Source organism: Netta rufina (genome assembly GCF_964035555.1).
Source record: "Netta rufina genome assembly, chromosome: 11".
NCBI lineage: Eukaryota > Metazoa > Chordata > Aves > Anseriformes > Anatidae > Netta > Netta rufina.
This window is the reverse complement of record NC_140134.1, coordinates 21908485-21930643: the sequence shown is the minus strand read 5'-3', so window position 1 is coordinate 21930643 and position 22159 is coordinate 21908485. Positions and strand designations below refer to the sequence as shown.

The window sequence follows — 22159 nt, the reverse complement described above, 5'->3', positions numbered from 1 at the left end:
CCCGGCTAGCTCAGTCGGTAGAGCATGGGACTCTTAATCCCAGGGTCGTGGGTTCGAGCCCCACGTTGGGCGTGTGACTTTTTTTTGCCTTTCTCCGCTTTTTTTTTTTTTTTTTTTTTTCGTGTAGCTCCGCATCAGCAGCGCCGCTCCCCAGCCCCCCCGCAGCCGCACGGACAGCGCCCGGGGCGCGGAGAAAGAGGGGGGGGGCATAATGGGGTGTCGGGGGGGGGGGGGGGTCTGGCTCCTGACGGAGCGAACTACAACCCCCAGCGTGCTTTGCGGCGCGGCGGCGCGGCGCATGCGCGGTGCGGCGGGGGCTGGGGCCGGCCGCGCGTGATGCGGCGGCGGCGGCGGTGAGGCCGCCGGGGGAGGGGGCGGGCGGCGCGGGAGGCGCTCCTCAATGGCGCCCAAGCAGGACCCCAAGCCCAAGTTCCAGGAGGGTGAGCGGGGGGCTGGGGGGTCCCTCGGGGCCTGGGGAGGGAAAGGAAGGGACAAAGGGAGCGGGCGGGGGGGGCTCCGGTACCCGCGGCTGGGCCCCCTGGGCCTGCTCGCCCTCAGGGGGGGGCGCTGGGTCCGGGCCGCGTCTGTCAGCACCGGGCCCTGGGAGCGTGAGGGGAGGGCCCGGCCCCGGCCCCTGAGGCGGGGAGATTGTTCTGGAAGGGCTGGGGGTCCCCCGGGCCTCCTCTCTTCCTCTTCTCGGCCTATCCTGCCCGTCAGGCCTGAGGCTGCCCTTCTCCCCTCCCTGTCACGCACAGCGCGCTTAATTTTCATGCAGGTTAATTTTTAACGTGTTAATTTTTAACATACGTTAAAAATGCTGAAATCTTCTGGCCACGTCAGGAGTTTTATCTTCTCCAGCTCAAAATGTGCCCATCACTCGCCCTGCTTAATGGGGAGCTCCCGGGGGGGCCCTCGCACAGGAGGGCGATGGGCGCCGTGCTGGGGCCCTGCAGCATTTGGGGTGGGATCACAGGATCCACGCTAACATCAACGCACTCGGTGCTTTAGGACAATAACGGATTGGACTTTGCTTCCCGCAGGGCTTACTTTGCATGCATCTTGAGTTTTAGGTAGTGGCTGTGGTTGGTACTGATGCAGGTAAATGAAAACTTATTTCCCCGTCCCTCACCATGGCTGTGTCTCTAAAAATGCAGCTGGCAGAAGAAGCTGGAGTCTGGATGCTCAGTGCCCCTCAGTGCAGTGCTCGGGTGTGCATCGGGGCAGCTGGGGGCAGAACGTGGTCAGTTGTGTGTTGGCACCCCATGCCACGTGCTGACACCAGTGTGTTAACCTGCAGGAACACACGGGATTTTAACGTGCGATCCACGATGTAACAACTGAGTTCAGGTGAAATGGAATGGGCTGCAGAAGCTAAAGGTTGGGTAGAATTCCAGACAGAAATGGTTCATAGCTGTAGGGATACATGCGGCTTAAATTTATAGCAGGTGTTCAAATTTGGACTTTCTTCCCTAAATATAGGTGTTTGTAATCTCACCATTAGCACCAAAATGGAGAAACGTCCCATGAATAAAGCTGCCTGCAGGCCTAAGGGTCAAGTGCTTTATTGTGGGCATTCACAGCATGACAAGTGAAATTATTTTAATTGTAGATTTCCCAAGAGAAATGATAGGTGTGCTTAGAAGCTGTCTGTACGGGCACTCTTCACAAAGCAATGGGCGAGGAGGAGCCTGCATTTGTTGTGAAAATGCATGAAAGCTGGGAAAGCCTGAATGTCAGACGGGAAGTGTGAGTACCCTGTGAAACAGAAGGGCTGAGCGTTGGTGTAGGCATCGGAACGGAGATCGGCGCCTGGTCCAGTGGGAGTTAGTGGCTGCTGGTATCTCGGGTGTTAACCTTGTCACTGACTTTTTTTAAAAGCGAATGGGAAATGTCTTGGGAGTCTTCCTCAGATGTCAAGTTCAACTTCGGAGAGGCTTAAAGCAGATTTGTCTTCCCAGTGGTGCTGGTGGGATTTCGTTGGTTTTGGTCTGTTCTCAAGATGCTGGTTACCAGCCTGTATGTCCGGGCCGTGACACAAGCCTTCCCTTTGATGTGAAAGGGGAATTTCTTGCTTCTATAAATGCTCTGCACGTCGAACAGTTGAAGTAGTGGGCTGTTGAGCTCTGCCTTCCCCAAGCTCTTCTCACGTGAAGGTGTCGCCAGCGGGGCTGGGAGAGCTGCCCACTCTTGCCTGGGTGCAAGCCGTTGGTGCAGCAGGGATGTTCTGCGTAGCGTGGCGTTCCTGAGTGTTACAGAGCATCTTCAGCTAGCTTCTGCCAGCTATTTTAGCTGAAGAACTGTTCTCTTCCAAACCCCGTCTCTGGGATAATGAATAGGTGTGGGTGTCTCTGCAGCGCAGGAGAGAAGCGGTCTGTAGGTGTGCAGGAGAAGCCTTGTGCCTGTCTGCAGTAAGCTGAGGAGGAGGAGGAGCCTGTTGGCGTTCCTCTGTGCTCGTGGTAACCCTTCTGCAACACCGAGGTTCGTGTCCTTGCTCGTAGTAAATGTGGACATCTTGCCTAGAAGGATCTTGCATAAGGATTGCAGGAGAGGTGTGGCTTCCAGCAGTGCTCGTGGACTGTGTGAAGGATGCGGGGACTGCAGTCTGTGGTTGTTAGCTGTGATTATAAAGAAGTTCTGACTTATGACAAAATACTGAATGTACAAAAATGGGGGTACATTCCCCAAAATGGGGGTACCCACAGCAGGCTGGGGGTGGCCAGAACCACAGGCAGGAGCACAGGGCTTGGGGCCAGTTGTTTGCTGAAGTTAACCAGCCCTTCTGCAGAGCTGTGGGCAGGCTCAGATATGACTTGTGTGCAGCTGTCCTGGCATGAGTGTTCTTTGGGGAAGTCCTTGGGAGTCTGTCTTTTCCTTCATGGCCCAAGTAATCAGCTTTGATCCTCCTGTACGACAGTAAATCGATGTTCCAGACACCAGCCTGCTTCTCAGATCAGATTCTGCCTTCGAGTTCTGCCTTTGGTTGACCTGGGATTCATTCTGTGCTGCACTTGATAACGTGTATTTTGCAGAAATGATATATGAGGATTATTTTCAGATGTTTATCTGCAACTTTCTTTCAGGTGAGCGAGTGCTTTGTTTTCATGGACCTCTCCTTTATGAAGCAAAGGTACGTGTGGCTGCTCGCTGCTGCAGGCGCTTCTCACTGCTGCCCAGGAAAGTAAAGAATTGTATTAATTTACTTGCTATGCCTTACATCAATGGGTTTAAGGCCAGGAGCTAAAAATGAAGGATATTAGGTAGATATCCTAGTATCCTTCCTCCTAGTTGCAGGTCTGGGTGACGCTGAGTTTGTTCCATGCATGATGGTGTTGAGTTCAGCAGTAAAATAAGATGTTCTGCTCTGTGTTGACACCTAAGTATTAATGCTTCTTTAAACTGGAGGAAGCACAGGGAGGAGTTATGGCAGTGATCTTGAGCAAATGCTGTATGGCAGAAGACTCTGGATTCTCCGAAGTACTTAAAGGTGACTCAATCAGCATGGCAAGAGGAAAGGGATTAGAAGTTAGAGCCAAATAGGGTGTGCTTTCGTGTTCCAACAGTGAAGCAACTTGAGAATGTTGTGAAGTGGTACAGCAGCATCTGTATCCCAGCATCTCCAGGGCAGGGCTCATCCTTTCTGGATGAAGTGCCTTATCCGAGACTAAGCTGACGGATTTATTTTGGTGTAGCCAGGAATTTGGGAACATGGGCGGGCACCAAGATAAGACTAGACAGGGTTATGTAGTCTGTCGTCTGGGTTGTGTTTCTGCAGGAAGAGGCAAATCTCCGGCCATGTTCTCCTTTTACACAGATGTGGTAGCTTCAGCTCCTAGCTGTCAGGGTGCAGGGGAAGGTTCAGTTATGAGCCGTGTGTGTGCTTGTCCCGGCTCATCTCGTTGTCTTCCTCTGGCTGAGCTGCGGCGATGTCCTGCAGGCTGCCGGTAGGGCTGTGCTGAACTTTCAGACAGAAGAGTTTCAGGGAGGGATGCCTCTGAGAGGTGTTGTCTTTAGAGGCCAGTCTTTAACAGGAGTACCTGTTTTTATTTACATCGTTTGTACATTCTTAATCTAGAAAAAGCCTTTACTGCAACCCTTTCTACTAAATATAATGTGCTCTCTGTGACTGCAGAGATCCATATTATCTATTTTTTTTACTTTTGAAGACTCCTCTACTTCAGCCAGCTTACCTGTCTGTGAGGTAGGGGCCTGCATGTGAGCAAGCTCTTTAGTGAATGGCTTTTGGCTAACCTTGGGGTAGTTAAGTGACTGCTTGTTTACTCTTTGGGTCACCCTCAGGGGTTTCCAATCCTTCTTGTCAATGAAGGTGGCCCTTTGGATAGCTGAGCAGAGTTCTTTGTTTGCCTAGCCCTTCCAAATCTAAATAGGCAGTAACTTGTGTTAGAGAACTTCCTTTCTGCTGTGAATTTGCTGCCAGGTATTTCAATTGCTTGCATGAAATCTCTGCATGCTTAGAGTCTGGAAGCTTACAAAGCAAAACTCGTTCAGAGATCTTTTTGTTCTCAGTGGTACTGACCAAACTTTTTTCTCTGTTCCAGTGTGTAAAGGTTGCCATAAAGGACAAGCAAGTGAAATACTTTATCCATTACAGTGGCTGGAATAAAAAGTAAGTATTTCCATAAAGCAGACCTTCATTGTCTCTTTTCATCGGTTTGAATACTGTCTTGATGGACAAGCTCTTCCCTCTGTGTCTTTAGAAGGTTCTATAAATTTGACCCATTTTTGTATAGCTGAGTCAAGGATTTATAGCAACACAAAGAAAACATTGCCTAACTAGCTGTTTCCTGCAGGCCTTGGTTATCTAGACAAACTAGCTTAGGGTGTCAGCAGACTAATGAATGGGAAGGCTTTGTAGTGCTCTGTTCAAGTTTGACAGCAGTTATTGTAATTCCTCCCTGGCAGAAATATTCAGTGTAAAAACTTTCTTACTGCGTGCTGGTATGAGAGGTAATCCCTGGTGCAGTGGATCAAAGTGCTCTACTCGCTGTGTTTTTCACTCTTAAATTGCTTCTGGCAGCAAAGATTTGGAAAAACATGCCTTTGTGAAGGCTGCTTTCAGAATGGGAAGAGCTATCTGTTTTAGTGTTTCACAGGAGCAGTTTTAACCTGTGTTTTGGTTCTGGCCTTTCATGCAAAGTTGCTGTTAGAGATACTTTTCCCTTCTGCACAAATAATAGGATTCTCGGTAAGATGCTTCTAAAGAATAAAGATGTCTTCATGATACAATGCGCAGCTCACTGAGGATTAATTTTGTCATGAGATTGTTGCATTTGTGTAGTTTTTGTTTAATTTGAGTTCTTTCACTCAGTTTTGAATTTAAGAAAAGGAGGGTTTTAGTGAGAAGAAGCTCTAGCTATTCAGACTCCAAAAGGCCTTCTGATTTTTGATTTTTTTATATATATATATATATATATATATATATTTATTTATTTATTTTTTGCCTTCAAGCTTCCAGTTAGCTACATTAAAAGTGGCTTTGCTGCAATATCTATACAACTGGGACAATATGATTTTTTAACTTTGGTTTCTGTAATTACGGTCCTTTGTTACTTGTTAATAGCTCTGCTTATTTTTTTTCTGCACATATCAACAAGATAGGAAGTTTCTTCATCATACAGCATAACGTGTACTGCAGTTATATAGCACTTCTTTGGAGGTCTCACAGCTGTACAGACAGGAATAAGACAAGGAGCTTACCTATCTGACCAAAGCACTATCCTAAAAATGGAACCTTAGGATACGTACAGCTGCGTGTCTGTTTCTCTAGCATTTGGATGCAAAGCTTGGCTTGTCTGAATCCTGGAAACTTTATATTCCTGCAGTGGCATTGGTTTTTGTCACTTTGGTGTTCCAAGGGTGGTAGCTATTGCCATGTAGTGAAAATGACACAGAACTCATGTAAAGAGCTTTAACTTGCATGTTTTGGAATAACTTGGCCACTTTTAATGTGCTTTTATTTGAAATAATTTGTCAGATTGCTTGGATTATCCACTCTTTGTCAAAGTGGAATTCTTGCTCATAATGGCAATTTCCCCAACACCTGTTCTCTTACATCGTTCACTTCAGATTCTTCAAATATTCATGCCATCTTGGTTTCCTTCACAGACAGAAATCAGAGCTCTTCTTCTTACAGTAAGATCTTATTGCTGAATTTGTTAACCTATAAAATGTTGGAATAGATAAAGGAAACTCGCTTCATAATATAGTTATGGCTACAGATGCCCCGTGATTTAGTAAGTGTAGATTTTTTTTTCTCCTGAGATTCTTCTATATTAAGACAGTCCCCTCCCTCCCAAATTGCCTATCCTTCAAATCTGGGAAACTTTCAGAAATGACTGAGGGTTACAGTTCCCTAGAGAAACTGTTACAGCTTCAGGCAGTGGGGAATGCGTTTAGTAACTTACACTCAGTTGTGCCAGTCCGTGACTTGTAACAAAAGCAAAGTTCAGTCTCAAATTCTGCAAAGCTTTTGATTGATCCTATTTTATGTAGAATGCAGTTCTGTGGTGTTTTTGAACAATTGTTTGATTTTTATTTTTTTTCCAGCTGGGATGAATGGGTTCCAGAAAGCAGAGTGCTCAAATACGTGGATACCAATTTACAGAAACAAAAGGAACTTCAAAAGGCCAATCAGTAAGTATTTTTGTTAGTCACTGTTAGCAGAATAATTTTTATCTATAGGGCTTCAATCCAACAGCTATATGTCAAAGGAGGGCAGTAAGTTCAAAACAACCAAAAAAAGAAAACTACAACAAATGCCTTCAAGAAGGATGTCTCTGTTCTTTGCGGTGCTTTGGCCTACAGAGGTATTCTGATCTCAGTGCTCTAGAAATTTAAGAGTGAGCTGCTGCTTAGTTGTAAAACTTACTTCGGGTTTCAATGAAGAGTAGGTTGATGAAATGGAGAGGCAACCTGATGAACTGCAAGTACCTTCTGTAACACAGAAGTTAGGTGACTGAAAACGATCCTTATGCAGTATCCCTAAAATACATTGTTAACTGCTGAGGATATCCCTCCTAGGGGATATTTAAAAGCTGTCTGGACATGTTCCTAGGCAACCTTTTCTAGGTGGCCCTGACTGAGAGAGAGGTTGGACCAGATGAACTCCAGAGGTCCCTTCCAACCTAAACCATTATGTTATCTTCTCAGGCAGCTTCAAGATGCATACAAATACTTTGATTTTTATGAGTGCTAGTCTTTTGATTCTTTTTTTGTGTAACAAAAGTGCTTTTGTCTAGAATGTGCTATTTTTCAGAAGCAGTTAGTGTGTTGCTTCTAGGTGATTGAGTAAAGAGGATGGTGTAAATGGAAATTTATACTCTGAAGTTTGTTATATGAAGAAGCTTAAATCGTAGAATCATTTATGCCAGAAAAGACTTCTAAGATCATCTAGCCCAACCTTTAAAGTCCTTTTCTTGCTATTGAGTTGAATTTGTTCCTCCTTATCCCAAATAAGACTTGAAATCACTTACTAGAAGTTTTGTGAATACTCTGTATAACCTATTACCTTTTGAGGGGAAAACAAGGTTCTTTTCCTGTTAGTCTTACTGCAAAATGTATTCTTTTTAAAGGGAACAATATGCAGAGGGGAAGATGAGAGGTGCTGCTCCGGGCAAGAAGACATCTGGTCTGCAGCAGAAAAATGTTGAAGTGTAAGAAGCTTTTTATTTAAAAAACAAAAAACTCAAACTTTTGCTTGTAAGTTCTACTATTGATCTCTAAATAGTTTTCTTCTTATAGTTTAGCCTAAAGAACCATTCTTTTACTCCTGACACAACCCATGCAGGCATTTTACTGTGGAGGTATCTGAAAGGCTTTTGTTGAATTATTTTATTAAAACTGTCTTCCAAGACTAAATGATGTTTAATCTTGGATCAAGGTACTGAGTAAGCTAAACATTAACACTTCATAGTTCTCTGGAATACTGTTCCTCTCAAGTTAGTTGCCTGACACTCAATTGTGACATCCTCATAAGACTTGTGTGTCTTAGTGAAATTGGTTTCTGTACAGAACTTTGCAGCTCTTCCTGGCTGCGCAAGCACTTATGTGGGGGGAAAAAATCCTTAAAATACCTTGCCTTCTTACTGTACAGTTGTTAAAACCGTTTCTAGGAAGCCTTTGGTGTTTTGCTGTCTTTTCCAAATCTAAACACATGCTATTAAAATGGTTTTGCATCTTAAGAGACCAGAAGCAAGCTCAGATGTTTATTAGAAAAAAAAATCAGATTGTAATTGTCAGATTTCTTCCATTTCATCCTTTTTGTTTTTCAGAATAGGCTTGTGTGGCCTTATGCTTAGATTCTCATAGCTCTTTTGCTTTGCTCATGTGTCATGAAACTCTTCTGTTTGGGGTAGTACTTCAGTTTTTTAATCACGAATATACTCATTTCTAATGTGATATCCTAGATCTTTTGAACTGCTGACTCCTTTTATTATTCTAGTCTTCACGAGGAAGGAAGGGATGTCATTTCAGCAGCTAAGAGCATTTGGCAGCAGCCTCGCATTTCATGCCTCACTTATGGGTAACTTTGCGTTACAAAATAAGTATCGTTGGCTTGAGAAGTGCAGTGGCAGTGGATAAAGGCTTTTTTCGCTCTAGATCCTGAATGCAGATTTCACTTTGCAGCTGGCCAAAGCCTATCCAAGGCTGTAAATTGTCTTTTGGTCTTCGAAATGGGGAGTTAGATGGATTTGGTCATAATGCTGTGTGTGTACTCCTTCGGTCTGTTGCTACAGATTCCGAAGTGCCTTAAGCACACCAGTTTTGTGTGCTTTCTCAGCTTGGGATGGGCTTCTGACAGGGACGTAGTCAGTCTGTCTTTATTTGGAGGAGGTGGGGGAAAAAAGCCTGCTCAGACAGTTCCTAATGCAAGTCATTAAAAACTAATTAAAATATCTAAATTGTGGTAATTACTAATGGGACTGCTCGAGGGGTTGTTGCACTTGAGTCTGCTTGTGTTTTATTCAGTAGGAGTAGAATTAATTTAATGTATAATTTTGACATAGGTGGTGATGACTCAATTGTAAATGTTTTCATGACTACAAATTGCATTACAGAGAACTTCCTAAGAGTAAATTCAGGAGTAGGTTCCCCGTACTGTCAGCTTCAGGCATTTTAGGAGTTCAGGCTGATTGCAGTGGGGTGGTGACTTGCTCTCTGGGGCTGAGAAAATGCTAAATGTTAAACCTCCACTTGAAAAGCAGTAGAACTCAAAGTCAGCTTAATCCTCTCCCCCACATGTAATCACCTTGCATCCAAGGTGACGCAGCAAAAAGGACTTCATCTTAAGCTTCTGTTTAAATTCAAAGCTCAAAAGCACGTTACTGGGTCTGTCTTTACTCTTGGTTAAAACCAGTTGGGCAAAGGGAGTGGTTTTGCTTTTTGCTGTCATCACAATACAAGCATCAGCGATTGTTTCTGGTGTAGCAAAACATACAGGAAACTAATTCTCATGGTGATTGGAAAGCTTAATTCCTTCAAGGTGGAAGATCAGAGTAGTAAAGGGGGAGGAAGAAAGCCTGTCATTAAAACAGCAGTCTTGCGATGTGAAAGGTTCTATCACAGGGTCCCATATGCTTGTTGCACTGATCTTGCTCCTAGTCTCTAGCCATTACCAGCATCCTTCTCAATTAGACCTCTGGTTCTTCCAACAAAGTCTCCCTATCTTCTTCCCTACCTGGAGGCTGAGGGGAGGAAATGCTGTGACTGAACTTAGCAGTGATGCAGGGTTGCGATACTGCACGTTATTGCCTCAGCTGCTGCTGCTCACATCCTGCTTACACCTGAAGTCAAGGTGGCTTGTGACAAATCTGGGAATACAGCTCACACTTCGGGATTGTTCTGTTGTTATAAATCTGAGGTCGCTGCAGGTACATAACGTACCGTTGGTGGGGAGGGGGAGAAACTGGTCAACTATTCTAAAAGGGTAACGCTGTCAACCTATTTAGGCCTCAAAATTTACCTTTTGTAGCATTCTTGGAGGATTGAACAGAGGGAACAAACTTACCTGTAAAAACTTATTCCTCAGATAGCCAAACGAGAATGCAAAGGAAATAAGTCTAAGAAAAAACTATCCTCCAGGAATGTTCAATAAGATTGTAAAACACCGCTAAAAAGGTAAATTTTTGAATCTTAAATAGATTCTCTTAAAGGCTGAGCACTAGGTCTGACATTCTTTCCTTAACTCAACCCCCATTGTGCCTAGATTTTTCAGACGAGATGGAGCGCATACTGTTTGCTGTTTGGAGACCCCTACAATATCGACGCGGTGAGTTAAGGATGGATTGTCAAACCAGGATTTTCATCCTGAAATCCAAACCTCCTTGCTTTCATAGATTTCCTTTAGCGACTCTTAAAGTCGTCAGTTGTAATGATGTAAGCTCTGGTAGCAATTCAGTTAACAATTCAAAGTGCTGCAGAATATTGTGTTTTTTTTAAAGCTGGCGTGGACTAACAGAACTTAGTTTCTCTGAAATGTGTAAGTTTTCAGCTGGGAGAAGGGGATGTTCTGGGCAGCTAAATGCATTTGGTGCCCGCTGTTCAAAAAGTGGAAGACAACTGACTTCAGGGTTTTGAAACTGGATTGTTCTAGAAGATTACAGTTGGCCTGCATGTTTACTGTAGCCTGGAGTTCTCTTTCCATGGAAATCAGTAATAAACTGCACTGTGCTCTGCGAGTCTGAGAGCTCGGCTGCTGTGGTAGATGGTGCTACAAATGTGAGGATTGATCTTGCTCTGTAATCTATATTTTTATCATGGCTTGAGTCTGTTCAGAGTAACTGTTCTGTAAACTGCAGCAACTAGTTCAAAAGGTTTTTTAAAGCTATGTCTAAGCGGTATTTAATCAAATAGAAATATGCATGAAATGCAAATTGTTCGCAGTTCTTTTGAAATTAATCATCGTATGGTAACTAGAAAAACTCTGATAGAAAATACTTGTGTGTTTACAGTGGGTTACAGAAAGTGAAATCCAACCCTACAGGTACTGGCTTTCCTAGACTGTCTTATCTATGGTACTGCTGAATTCCAGTTTCTAAGAGTTGATGCTACCTTTGATGGGCCTAATGTGATTATTATGTTAAAACCAGTAAGCTGAGTCAGCCTGTGCTCGGAGAGGAAGAAGGGCAACCTAGAGGGTTAGAGTGAAGGTATGGCACTGAGGAACAGGTTTGAGAAGACGTATTTTTTTTGATGTATTTGCAAGCAGTGTCACCAGAGATGCTCTCAAAGCAGTATCTCAACTTAAACGTGAATTATTGTTACTTTTTCTAACAGAAGGCCTGTTCTTAATCTGAACACGTTGCTCCAAAGCATGTGCTCCTGCTGCGTGTCCTCTGGGGCATCCCCTACCATCTTTGGCGTAGCTCGTAGCTCTCACACGAGCTACTCAGTCCTCTGAATGTCAGACAGTATACGAATACTGCCTCTGTGCCAGCTGCCTGAGGCTGTAACAACCCTGGAAGGGCCATTCTGGCTCCAGCTGGAGACTTTCCTGACCCGCTGTGCTGTCTGGTGGTCACTGACAGCACGTACCTGGGGACAGTCCTCAAGTGAGTCAAGTCTGCGGTGCTTTTCTGCCAAAAATACCCTCTGCTCCTAGCAGCCTGTCAGCAAGGGACTTCTGAGTTGGAGGCTATATCCATGTGATGGGTTTAATAGGCGTTTGTAGGACTGTTTTACCTAATTTCTGCACCATTTGGGCCTCTGGCCTCCACAGCATCCTGTGGCAGCGTGTTCCTCATTTTAATTCGGTACTGTGCTGAGGAGGGGAAGGAGGATGACGACTCCTGTCTTTTTTTTAATGCTTTCTGGTTGGGCTTTTGGTCTTACTTCCATCTTGAGGAAGGATTAATTGGTCCATCTTCACCCTTTAATGGTATCTCTACAATAAACACTCTTCCCACCCACTGGTTACTCCTGGTATTGAGCAGTTCTGCACTGCTAACTGTTCCTGCTCTTGTTACCTCTTCTACTTTGGTGTGCCGTGTAAGGTCAGGTTGCCTGACCGTGCAGGAGATGTGTTTGGTTCTGACTTCAGTATTTATCCTTTGCTAATAGTGTCGGAGGCTGTAACTGAATTCTGATGGGAATGCTGCTCCTTGCAGCTGATTTAGTAACCAAGCTGCAAGAGCAGTAGAGGGCTGACGACGACTTCAACATCTTTGCTTTTCATACTTGAGTATTTTCATGTAAGCTTTTGTTACTAGACACCTTGTGTTAGGAGAGACTTCAAGATTTTGGACAGCTTAGTTGCATCTGTGCTGTCGTATTATCAGTAACCTGGCACCTTGCTGATCTCCCTTTTCTGGCATTTACAAGAGTCTTAACCTCAAATCCCAGAGCCCCAGGTGGTAACTCGCCTTTGTTCTGCTGCTTGCATCCTAACCAGCTGCTGTAGGGAGGTTCCAAAAGATTTCTAAGTCTTGTTAAAAGGCTCGAGTTTAGGGAAAGTAAGAGTTCTGTGGGCAGTAGCAGGTATTTGACCTAGATGGTTGTGGACTCGTAACTGTTGTAGAGTAAGCAAACCTTCCCATGTCTTGTTTTTCCTTGTGACGATGTTTGTGTTGAATTCTTTACTAAGCTAATCTCGTTTTCTCCTGACGATTCTCTAGGCATGACCCTGAAAGACACTTAATGCTGCTCTGTGTTCTGAGGCTTGCTGTTACACGTAGGTGTAAAATGGCACAGAAGGATGTGTTTCAGCCTTTCCTGGATGTTTCATCTCTTTGTGTCACTTGGGACTTGAATTCCTTTGCAGGAAGTTACCTGCCAGACCCAGGACAGGAACATGTGTGATGTTCCTCAACTGTATGTCTCTAATGAGCCTGCCTAAAGACGTGCTGCTTATCGCGGGCTCCAGCTTCCCTCAATAAGGCTGTCTACAAGCTCTGATACGAATGCTGCATCTTTCTCCTGGCTATTGAGTGCACTGTATGTTTACATTACTCTACGCAGCAGAAGCAGTTCATCTTGCACAGCTGTCATAACCTACTGAAGAGCCACTCTGCTGTACAGGCATCAAAAATCTGCCGAGTGGCAATGCTTTGTCTCTACCCTGAGATCTTTGTTCCCTAAATCAGGTTTGTCTTAGACTTTGCGAACAGATGGCTGCTTTGGCTTGAAGCAGAGATGTAATAACTTAAAATGTAAGGAATCGAGAAGTAAGGAATGAGGCTGGAGAGCACAAGCAACTGCCCTGAATGGGTTTATGCTAGACGTTGTGCATCAGCAACATAGGTGTGGTTTTCTCTCTTAATTGCAGTAGTTCTTGAAGTACTTTGGATTGTCCGTCTGCTCCAGTTTTCTAACACTCTGCTTCTAGACTGATGGCTCTGATTTTATTTTTATCTTGTGACATTAATTCTCAAAAGAACTCCCTGTTTCTACTTGTTTACTCTAGGTTTGGAAGGAAAGGCATTCTCCTCAATACACAAGTCCATTATCGGTGACTTCACTTGGCAGTTGTTACCTCTTCCTGGAGAGGGGATGTTTACTCTGCCCACTGTTCTTTTTAAGCCTAATGATTGCTTGTGACTTGAAGCTTGAGAAAAGTGTTGCTTTTCCTGTCTTCAGACCTTTCTGAGACTGGCTACTTCCTGACTGAGATAATCCCGGTTCAGAGACTGAATACAAATGTCTTTTGACGTTGTGATGAATTAACAAAGAAATAATCTTGTACTGGTAAAGAGTTTTATCCTCACAATCTGGAATCTAGGCCACTGATTTCTGTTTTCTTGAGAGAGGGGTTTAACTGGATTCCTATCAACAGTGAGCAAATGGAAACATGGCTAATAGGCTCTTAATTCGAATTTTCTAGAAAAGGTTAGTAAACGTACAAAGTTTAATTTTAGTTTTAATAATGTAGCAGTTTATTTTTTTGTCATTAACGTATCTTGACATATTTGAATATTTGCACATAGTGTTTTTAAAATTCTTGGAAGTTAGCTTCTCAGCATAACTGTTGGAATAAAAGTAAGGGCTAAGGAGAGAGAATTCAGGCAAGTCCAAGTGTTGAAGTGTTAAGAGAGCAGCATCTGGAAGATGATAAATGGTAGGAACAACACTTCAGTATTGTTCCAAATGTTTCCAGTAAGTATAATCATGATCTCCCTTAAACTTTGGACTGCTATGATTGCATCATCATGCAACTTCATGCATATAACTAATTCTGATAGTGATATTCAAACTTTCTTATGCTGCTGTAATGGTAAAATTGTTTTTTTCAATACTTTTTCTGGAAAGTCAGCTAGCTGCAACTCATAATTTCCATCACCTCTGTTTCCTTGTCTTGTATTTTGTCTTTAAGTGATGCCTGAAATGCTGAAGTAGAACATCTATAAGTATTTGGAAAATACGAAGTATCTGTAGATGTTACTTGATAAATGTTGGTCAGGTCTGTTCTAAAATACTTGTTCTTGGCCTGTCTTCTGGACTTTTGTAGGTTTAAGTTTAATGAATCCCCAAAATGTGAATACTACCATTTGTCCTGGAAAAATCTTAAAGCACCATAACTTTAGTGATAAATCATACTTAACTTTTTTTCCTTTCTTTTGCTGCTACTTAAATACTTGATAGGCTAAGTATTTGATCATGGTTCTGAACTTACTGGACAATTTTTCTGGCTTTCAATTCTTTAAATACTTGTCTTTATATTTGCAATAATTTGTGTTCTTCTTGCAGGAAAACAAAAAAGAACAAACAGAAAAGTAAGTATATCTTCATTTTTTTTTGTGGAAGTGGATATCCCTAGTGAAAAATTCTTAGCTGGAATAAGATCTTAAATCGCCCCCCCCCCCCCCCCCAGGTTTGCTTACAGTATCACCTTATGGTGTTCCTCCTGGATTTTAGATGTCCATTCCCCTCCAGCAGGAGGAACGTATAACTTGCTGATTTGTACAGAAACTATTTGCCAAGATTTTGACTTCCTGCAAATTAAAAGCAAAGTGGTATCCGCGTGAATCTGAAATACTTTGGTAAGTCAGAGTTGTTTTTTATTGACATGGGACACAATTCACAAAGCTGAGCTGCTGGCTCCAAAAACATTCTTCCGAAGAACGTTACAGGTACTGATGCCCTGGTTTGTTCTTAATGCAGAAATCTCCATCTTCAGATAAGCATGAATTTAGCAGATCAGAGTCACAAATGTGTGATGTTCAGAATACAAGTAATATTAAAACAAAAAGCAAGTAAAAGATGACTTGAAGTCTGAATCTTACTTTTAAATGCTTTATTTTTTTCTTTTTAATGGCATTTCTTACTGACTTACCAGACTTCTTAAGCAGCATAACTTCTTTTTCTGTACAGCTCCTGGAATTGGAGAGGGGAGCAGTACCAGTGAGACTCCTCAGCCTCCTAGGAAGAAGAGGGCTCGAGTTGATCCAACAGTGGAAAGTGTACGTGTTGGTGATTCCCTTGTAGGCTGTTTGACAGAAAATCGAGATGCTTTGCTCAGACAGCAGTGTTTGTTCTGTGGTACGGCAGCGTGAAATGCTATAATTTTGCAAAACCCTAGGTTTGCCAAGAGGCCTTGGAAAATCTGAGTTGTTTCCCTGTTCCCTCTGGAGTCTACTTTGGCAATTCCGTAGTCCAGTGATGTGTTTGAGTTGTGGAAACAACCGATACGGTGACTCTTATCTTGGATAGTTATCTGAAAGTAATTAGTGTGGCTTCACTTTTTTTTTTTTTTTTCCAGGAAGAAACATTTATGAACAGAGTTGAAGTAAAGGTGAAAATCCCAGAAGAGCTGAAACCATGGCTGGTAGATGACTGGGACTTGATCACCAGGCAAAAGCAGGTAATCTCTAAAAGTAAATAAATAATAAATTAAAAAAAAAAAAAAAATCTGTGCATAGGCAAGGACGATAAACTGGAATTTCATATCCTCTTCAAGTGCAGGGTAGCTAAATCTCCTATAGAGTTTGACAGAAGCCTGACAGTGTTTTTGATAGTTCTCATCCCAGTTGGATTTTAAGCAAAGGTCACCTGTGAGGTTATGAGCATGGTGCAGCAGAGCTGAATGTACATTTCTGGAATAGATTCAGTTTAACAGGGCATAAGCTTGAAAGTAGAGTAATTTTAAATGAAGTGTGGTGTTCCTCAAAGCATGCCAATAGGTCAAACATGCTTAGAACAGTTTGCTTAGCTGGTAGACAACTAGTCTGTAGGAACATTGTGTGTGGTAGACGTTCTATCTCAGTTCCTTCCTGTCTTGTTTACGTGTCACTTATTGCCCAATTCTTAAAGTATCTCAAGTTCTACAGCTCCGACAGAAACAGTCTTTTAAAGCAGTGATTCTCTACTTTTCTGCGAGGTAGAATCTATATAAAGCTTCCTGATACAGTAATTTTACCTAGACAAGACAGTCTTCCAGTTTAAAAAGTATAATACACTTTCATAAACTTGTTAGTAAGTCATGACTAGTGTGGAGCTGCTTACTTAAATTGGCAAGAAGCATAGAAAATAGCATTGCAAGTTGTTTATTTTTGATTTGATAGGCTGCAATTGCATGCTTTGAATTTTATTGCAGCTCTGAGGTACTGTCTGTTTTCACAGTGAGCAAAAATCCCAGATGGACAAAAATCTTGTCCTACATAGATAAGGCTGACTTGTGGTGAATAGAAATGTTATGCTTGCACCAGCAGGAAAAGTGCTTAAGTATTAGTATGTGTTACACTGACTCCAGTTCTGCAGACTGGATTTTTTTACCTGATTATCCTCAGACTATAATGCTTTTGTGAAAGGAATTTGGTAAAGAAATTGGTAAGTGAACTGGGGCCCGTGCCTCAAAGAAACAAAGCAAATCTGTGAATTTACTGCTTAGCCTTGCAGTGTGTAACTGAACTAGTATCTGAGTACAGGTGATCTGAGTATGGTGTCACAGATGGAAGATAATCACTGGTCAATCACAGCTACAAATATTCGTCTTCAGTCCTGCAGGCTGTGATGTAGCTGTGATAGTCGTTAGATGGTGCAGGCAGTGAAACTTCCCAGCATGTGCCTAGTGGCATTGTTTGCTTCGCACGGTGGTACCCGTTGCTGAACTGTAGACGCAAGAAGCAAAGCAGACAAAGAATAATCAAAGCTGTCACCGTTGCTTTTGCAACAGCCGTGTGACCTGCGCTAGGCAGGTCTGCACTGGCATTTGTGTGCTTTGCTGCATACCTTTGGCTCTTGGATTGACTTTGGCAATTCAGGTTGCTTTTGAGCAGCAGAAACGTTAAATGGAAACATGAATGTGGTTGCTGTTAAGTATTTCAGTATGCACAACTAAAACAGTTGATGTTCCTTCAGTAAGAATTAACACCTTAACCTGTTAATTCTGGAAATATCCTTATGTCTGTCTAAGGCTAGCACGTAGATAGAAATGTCTGCACAACTTAGGCAACTTGCATTTGCTCAATTCTGTTTCTTTCCCAGCTCTTCTATCTTCCTGCCAAGAAGAATGTTGACTCTATTTTAGAGGATTATGCAAACTACAAGAAATCACGAGGAAATACTGATAACAAGTAAGTAGCAGTTGTTTCAAACCGTAACTACATCTTTTGCTGTTGTTGCTGCACTTGTAGTTCATGGGAAAATTAGTAAAGCTGTTAAACGAATAAACCCAGCCCTGCTCTCAGGTTAATGTTCAAGACCAAGGTGATCAAGGAGTTAAGGAATCTGAGGAGGTAATTCAAAGACCTGGTTCTGCTTTCTGGATGTTATTTCTCCTTCATGCCCTGCCCTTCCCCAGGCTTTTTTTTCCTGAAGGAAGCTGACAGAAGCCAAGTCAATCATTCTCCATCCCCTTCGTTCTAGCTCAGTTTTTCTACACTGGGTGAAGAAATTAGGTGTTGATTGCTGTGTGTAAGCTGAACAAACTATCAAGAAGGCTACATAGCAGATGAGCAAAAAGTGTTACCGTATTGGCAGGCTTTCTCGTTGAGGTAAGGGGTGGAGGACAGGCGGGTAGATGATGACTTCTCTTAAAAGAATCGGATGGGCAAAGCTGATCATCCTGAGGTGGTACTTTGAAGATTCTTGCTTGTAGTTGCATCAGCGGTCCAGCTGTGACAACAAACAGGGTGTGTTTATTCTTAAATGAAGCTTTTTGCTTTCACAGACAAAAGCCTGAAGTCTGAAACTGTTCTTCAATTCAAGAGGAAGTATATTATTGGCTTGTCAGGGTGCTTTGATGTATTTATCTAGTTGTAATGGCCACTTTAAACTTTTGCTGGGTGGAGTAAGAAATGATTGCTTATACAGAAAATAAATTCCTATACAGTTGTTCTTCAACTCGTTGTGAAGTTGAAGGCCTGTAAGAGCATGGCACTGAGAGTTACAAAGAGTCAATTGCCTGAAATATTGGATGGCTGTCCCCTTCCATTAAGCAGTAGTTCAGTCTGATTACTTTAATCAGACAGTTTTAAACTGTTGTGAGTTAGGATTAACTTTGGTTGAAAACAAAGAGCTGGTAAACGTCTTAAGAAGTTTGCTGTTTTGAAGCGACTGTGCAAGCTAATTTTTGTAGATGACTAAAACCAAGTTTTTTCAAAACAATTTTTAAAGGAGGTCTTGAAACGCACCATTCCTCGCAGCTGTACATTTTTAGGTCTCCAGACATTTTTGCTGGAAAAATCTGAAGGTTTGTAAAAGACTTCCAGAACTTTGACAGACTCACCAAGCCAACTCCAGTCTTACTGTTCATCCAGTCATTAGAACAAGATCTGCAATGTTTTCTCTGTTTACCAGGGAGTATGCAGTCAATGAAGTTGTGGCTGGAATTAAAGAATACTTCAATGTCATGCTGGGAACACAACTACTGTACAAGTTTGAGAGGCCCCAATATGCTGAAATCTTAGCAGATCACCCAGATGCTCCTATGTCTCAAGTCTATGGTGCCCCACATCTACTGAGGCTATTTGGTAAGTATCTCCTCTAGAGGCTGGAGAGAGGTTAGAGAATTAAATCCTTACAATTCTCCTGTCTTGAGTATCAGTGGGTATTGCAGAAGTTTGACAGGCAACTTTGAAACCTGGGACTTCATTCTTTATTTTTATTCCATAGACTAATGGTCAGTTATTCAATGATTTAGAATGCAAAATAATTATTATAGGTTAGGTTCTACATAAAAATAGATTCCTGGGCTTTTCATATATGCTAGTATAGGTTTAGTCTTACTGAAATACTTAATCATCTCTAACAAGAAGTGCTACTTGTTTTGAACAGTACGAATCGGAGCTATGCTTGCTTACACACCGCTTGATGAGAAGAGTCTGGCTTTGCTGTTAAACTATTTGCATGACTTCTTAAAGTAAGTACTTTTTAAACCCTTTTAACAAGACAAAACTTGGGTCACGTTACAAAAGTCTGCTTATTTTCAGTGAATGGGGGGGGTTTTGAGGTTCAGCAGCTGACTGAACCTCAAATGTAAGCGGTTCCATCCTGTTAATCTTAACCTCCCCGTGCTCACTTGGAGCCAGAGCTGCTTGACACCAGGTTGTTTGGATTTGATTTTTGGCATGAGGTGTCAGATCCCTAATTGCTTTGGACAGCTGACTTTCTAGTGGATGAATTTATAAAGTAGATTTATACTGTGGATGGATTTATAAAGTGGATTTATACTTTTGAAATCATTCATTATGATCTCAGTTAAACGCCTTTTGATTCATTTGTGATGCTAAACAGATTTTAGGAGAAAATCATTTAATCTTTTTAATATCTTTCATAGGTACTTAGCAAAGAACTCCTCTGCATTGTTTAGTGCCAGTGACTATGAAGTAGCCCCTCCCGAATATCATCGGAAAGCAGTATAATGGTGTGCTGCTCTGCAACACAGTGATCATTGGATCCTTGTAATACTGTCCACTTCGTCTTGTTCTTCACCCTTCTATTGCACATGTCTCTATTGCACAGACTATGTAAACATAAAGTGAATAAAGTTGTGTGTTTAATATGGAACTGGCATTTTTAAGTTCTGAAAACTTTCTTGTACTGAAATGGATGCTTGGAGTTTAGTGGAAACTTTGGTGTTTCTGGCTTGCTACTGTTTGCATCAGTGGAATGTGAAAAGAATGCAGTTATATTTCATTGTATGAACTCTTCTGTGCTCATGGGTCTGACATTAAGATGTGCCTAACGAATCTGCTTTATGGCATAGCAATGACAAATCCAGACTCAGACCCATGAGGGTTGTGATCACCTAGTTGTGGTGCTATTAGTCTGACTCTCAAACCCATTTTCTTTCTTGGTGTTGGAAGTAAAATGTTTGGTCCATAAATGTATGTTTTTGTTTAGGTAGTTGAAGGACTGTGACTTTTTATATTCTAACAGTAGGAAAATGCATTATATAGTAGTGTCTTGGAAATGTTGGTCTCTTACAGAGCTGTTTTACAGATCTTCAAATAAACTTTTTTTTAATTTCAAGTATTGTTTCTGATATTTCTCTTTGGACTGGTCACTTACAATAATATCATGTCACATATGATCAAAGTGCATTGCTCTGAATATAAAGATCTGCAGTATTGACTTGGAGATGTTTTGTTTCTTCTTAACTCCAGGGACTATAAGTTAAAGCTAACGCATCCAATTTCAGTGAGGTGGATTCTTTTTCTCTGGGGTCATTTTGGAGTTTGTAAGTACTGATAATGCAGTTTTACTACTTCTGTCACAAAGTTCTTAGCCTCGGCAAGAAGCGTAGTTATCTGTAACTGGTTGTGTATGCTCAGTGTACGCTTTTCATGGAAAATATAAAGTCAGTATTGAGCTTACCTAACTATGCCTTTTCTATTCCTTTCCCTTTGCTTCTTTGTAAATGAGGCCAATTATTTTCAGCTAGTATTTCTGAAATACTGTCTTCATAAAACTGGTTTTGTAGGAGTTCTTAACTTTATGACACTGGAAAAGCCAGAAATCAATACAGAGATAATTATTTTAAATGCCCTTGTTATACTTGCCATTTTGCGTACCACCAAGTATCGAGTCCATCACTCCACGTAGCCTGTTGCAGATGCAGAACACGATGCATCTTCAGTGAAAAACGGCTTCTGGCCTTGTCCTATTTCTGAGCTAGCTACATTTTAAGTCTTTTCCTGAATACGAATGCTTTATTGTGACTTCACTGGTCTGTTCTGTAGCTATATCTTGAGATGAATGTTTTACTAAAGCAGATTGCATCACCTGTCCTCACCTCCAGGGTTCAAACACCTTCTGTGTAAGGCTGATCAAGAGCAGAACAGATGTGGAAGTGCAGAGCCTGGGCCCTGAACGTGCACTCTGCCTGGCTTCTGTCACTTCTGTGTTCTAGTTCAATTTTACATGTGTAGTAGTATCTTAAGGGGTAAAGTGGAAGACAAGGGAGTTATACTGTGAATTGCACTGCTGAGTCAACTTGCTGTTTGTAATGGCTTTCTGGAAGCTGTTGAACTTCCTCACAGGTCCTGACTCTTGTCTCGATCCCATTGCAGATAGAGCTGAAATAGGAGGTAAAGAAATGGTTGTAAGAGAAATGTGAAACTTTTTCTCAGCTGATGCTAGCAGGAAAAGAGGGTCTAGTACTGCAAGGTGCCTTGTGTGTATTATCTTCATGAGCAGATTTCTCTTGTACTTGGCTTTGATCTCAGTATCAGGCATGTGAAGTTCATCTCTTGTCTGCACATTGCAAGTTCCTGCCAAATTGACTTACTTTTTTGGTCACTAATAGAATTAACTCTGGGCTGTGTGATTGTGTTGTGTAAGACCGTGCCCTGCCTGGATGTTTCTTTTCCTCCCCTTCCTGTGCATTTCCCAAGGCAGCCTGTATGTGCTCGGGTGTGGTGGAGTGATGCCCGTGCATTCCAGCCTCCTCAGCTGAACTGAGCCATCTCCTCTTGGATGTTTTGTCTCCATCTCCATCTACCCTATTAAGATATTCTTCTGTAATGGCTCATCTAGGTCAACTTCCTGGTAGCTCACATCTATTTGTAAGTCATGCGCAGGCACAGAGTGTTATTTCATGGCAGAAGCTAATTCCCTAACCAGTACAAAAAGAAGCCCCTCGACCACTTGGTACATCAGCTTGGCTTTGTGTGCCAAAGGCTTTCTTACCTTGATTGTGTATCTGGGACAGGATCTGGAATTCTCCTGTGAACAGCTTCATCCCATGGGGACAGCTGAGCATTGCATT

The 22159-nt window shown here is 42.3% G+C and overlaps 1 protein-coding gene across 2 annotated transcripts; it reads left to right on the top strand.

Annotated features, from left to right (window-relative positions):
• Window positions 1-310: 310 nt before the first annotated feature.
• On the top strand, window positions 311-20417 carry MORF4L1 (mortality factor 4 like 1). Of its 2 annotated transcripts, XM_084293354.1 has the most exons (13): window positions 311-440; window positions 3081-3127; window positions 4557-4624; window positions 6565-6651; window positions 7590-7670; window positions 10223-10285; window positions 14698-14723; window positions 15322-15410; window positions 15710-15811; window positions 17434-17522; window positions 18748-18920; window positions 19225-19309; window positions 19727-20417. In XM_084293354.1, the coding sequence occupies exons 1-13, from the start codon at window positions 401-403 to the stop codon at window positions 19809-19811; spliced, it is 1035 nt and encodes a 344-aa protein (XP_084149480.1). In that variant the 5' UTR covers window positions 311-400; the 3' UTR covers window positions 19812-20417. The 2 variants fall into 2 exon arrangements, with proteins under 2 accessions (XP_084149480.1, XP_084149481.1); XM_084293355.1 differs by lacking the exon at window positions 10223-10285.
• Window positions 20418-22159: the final 1742 nt, after the last annotated feature.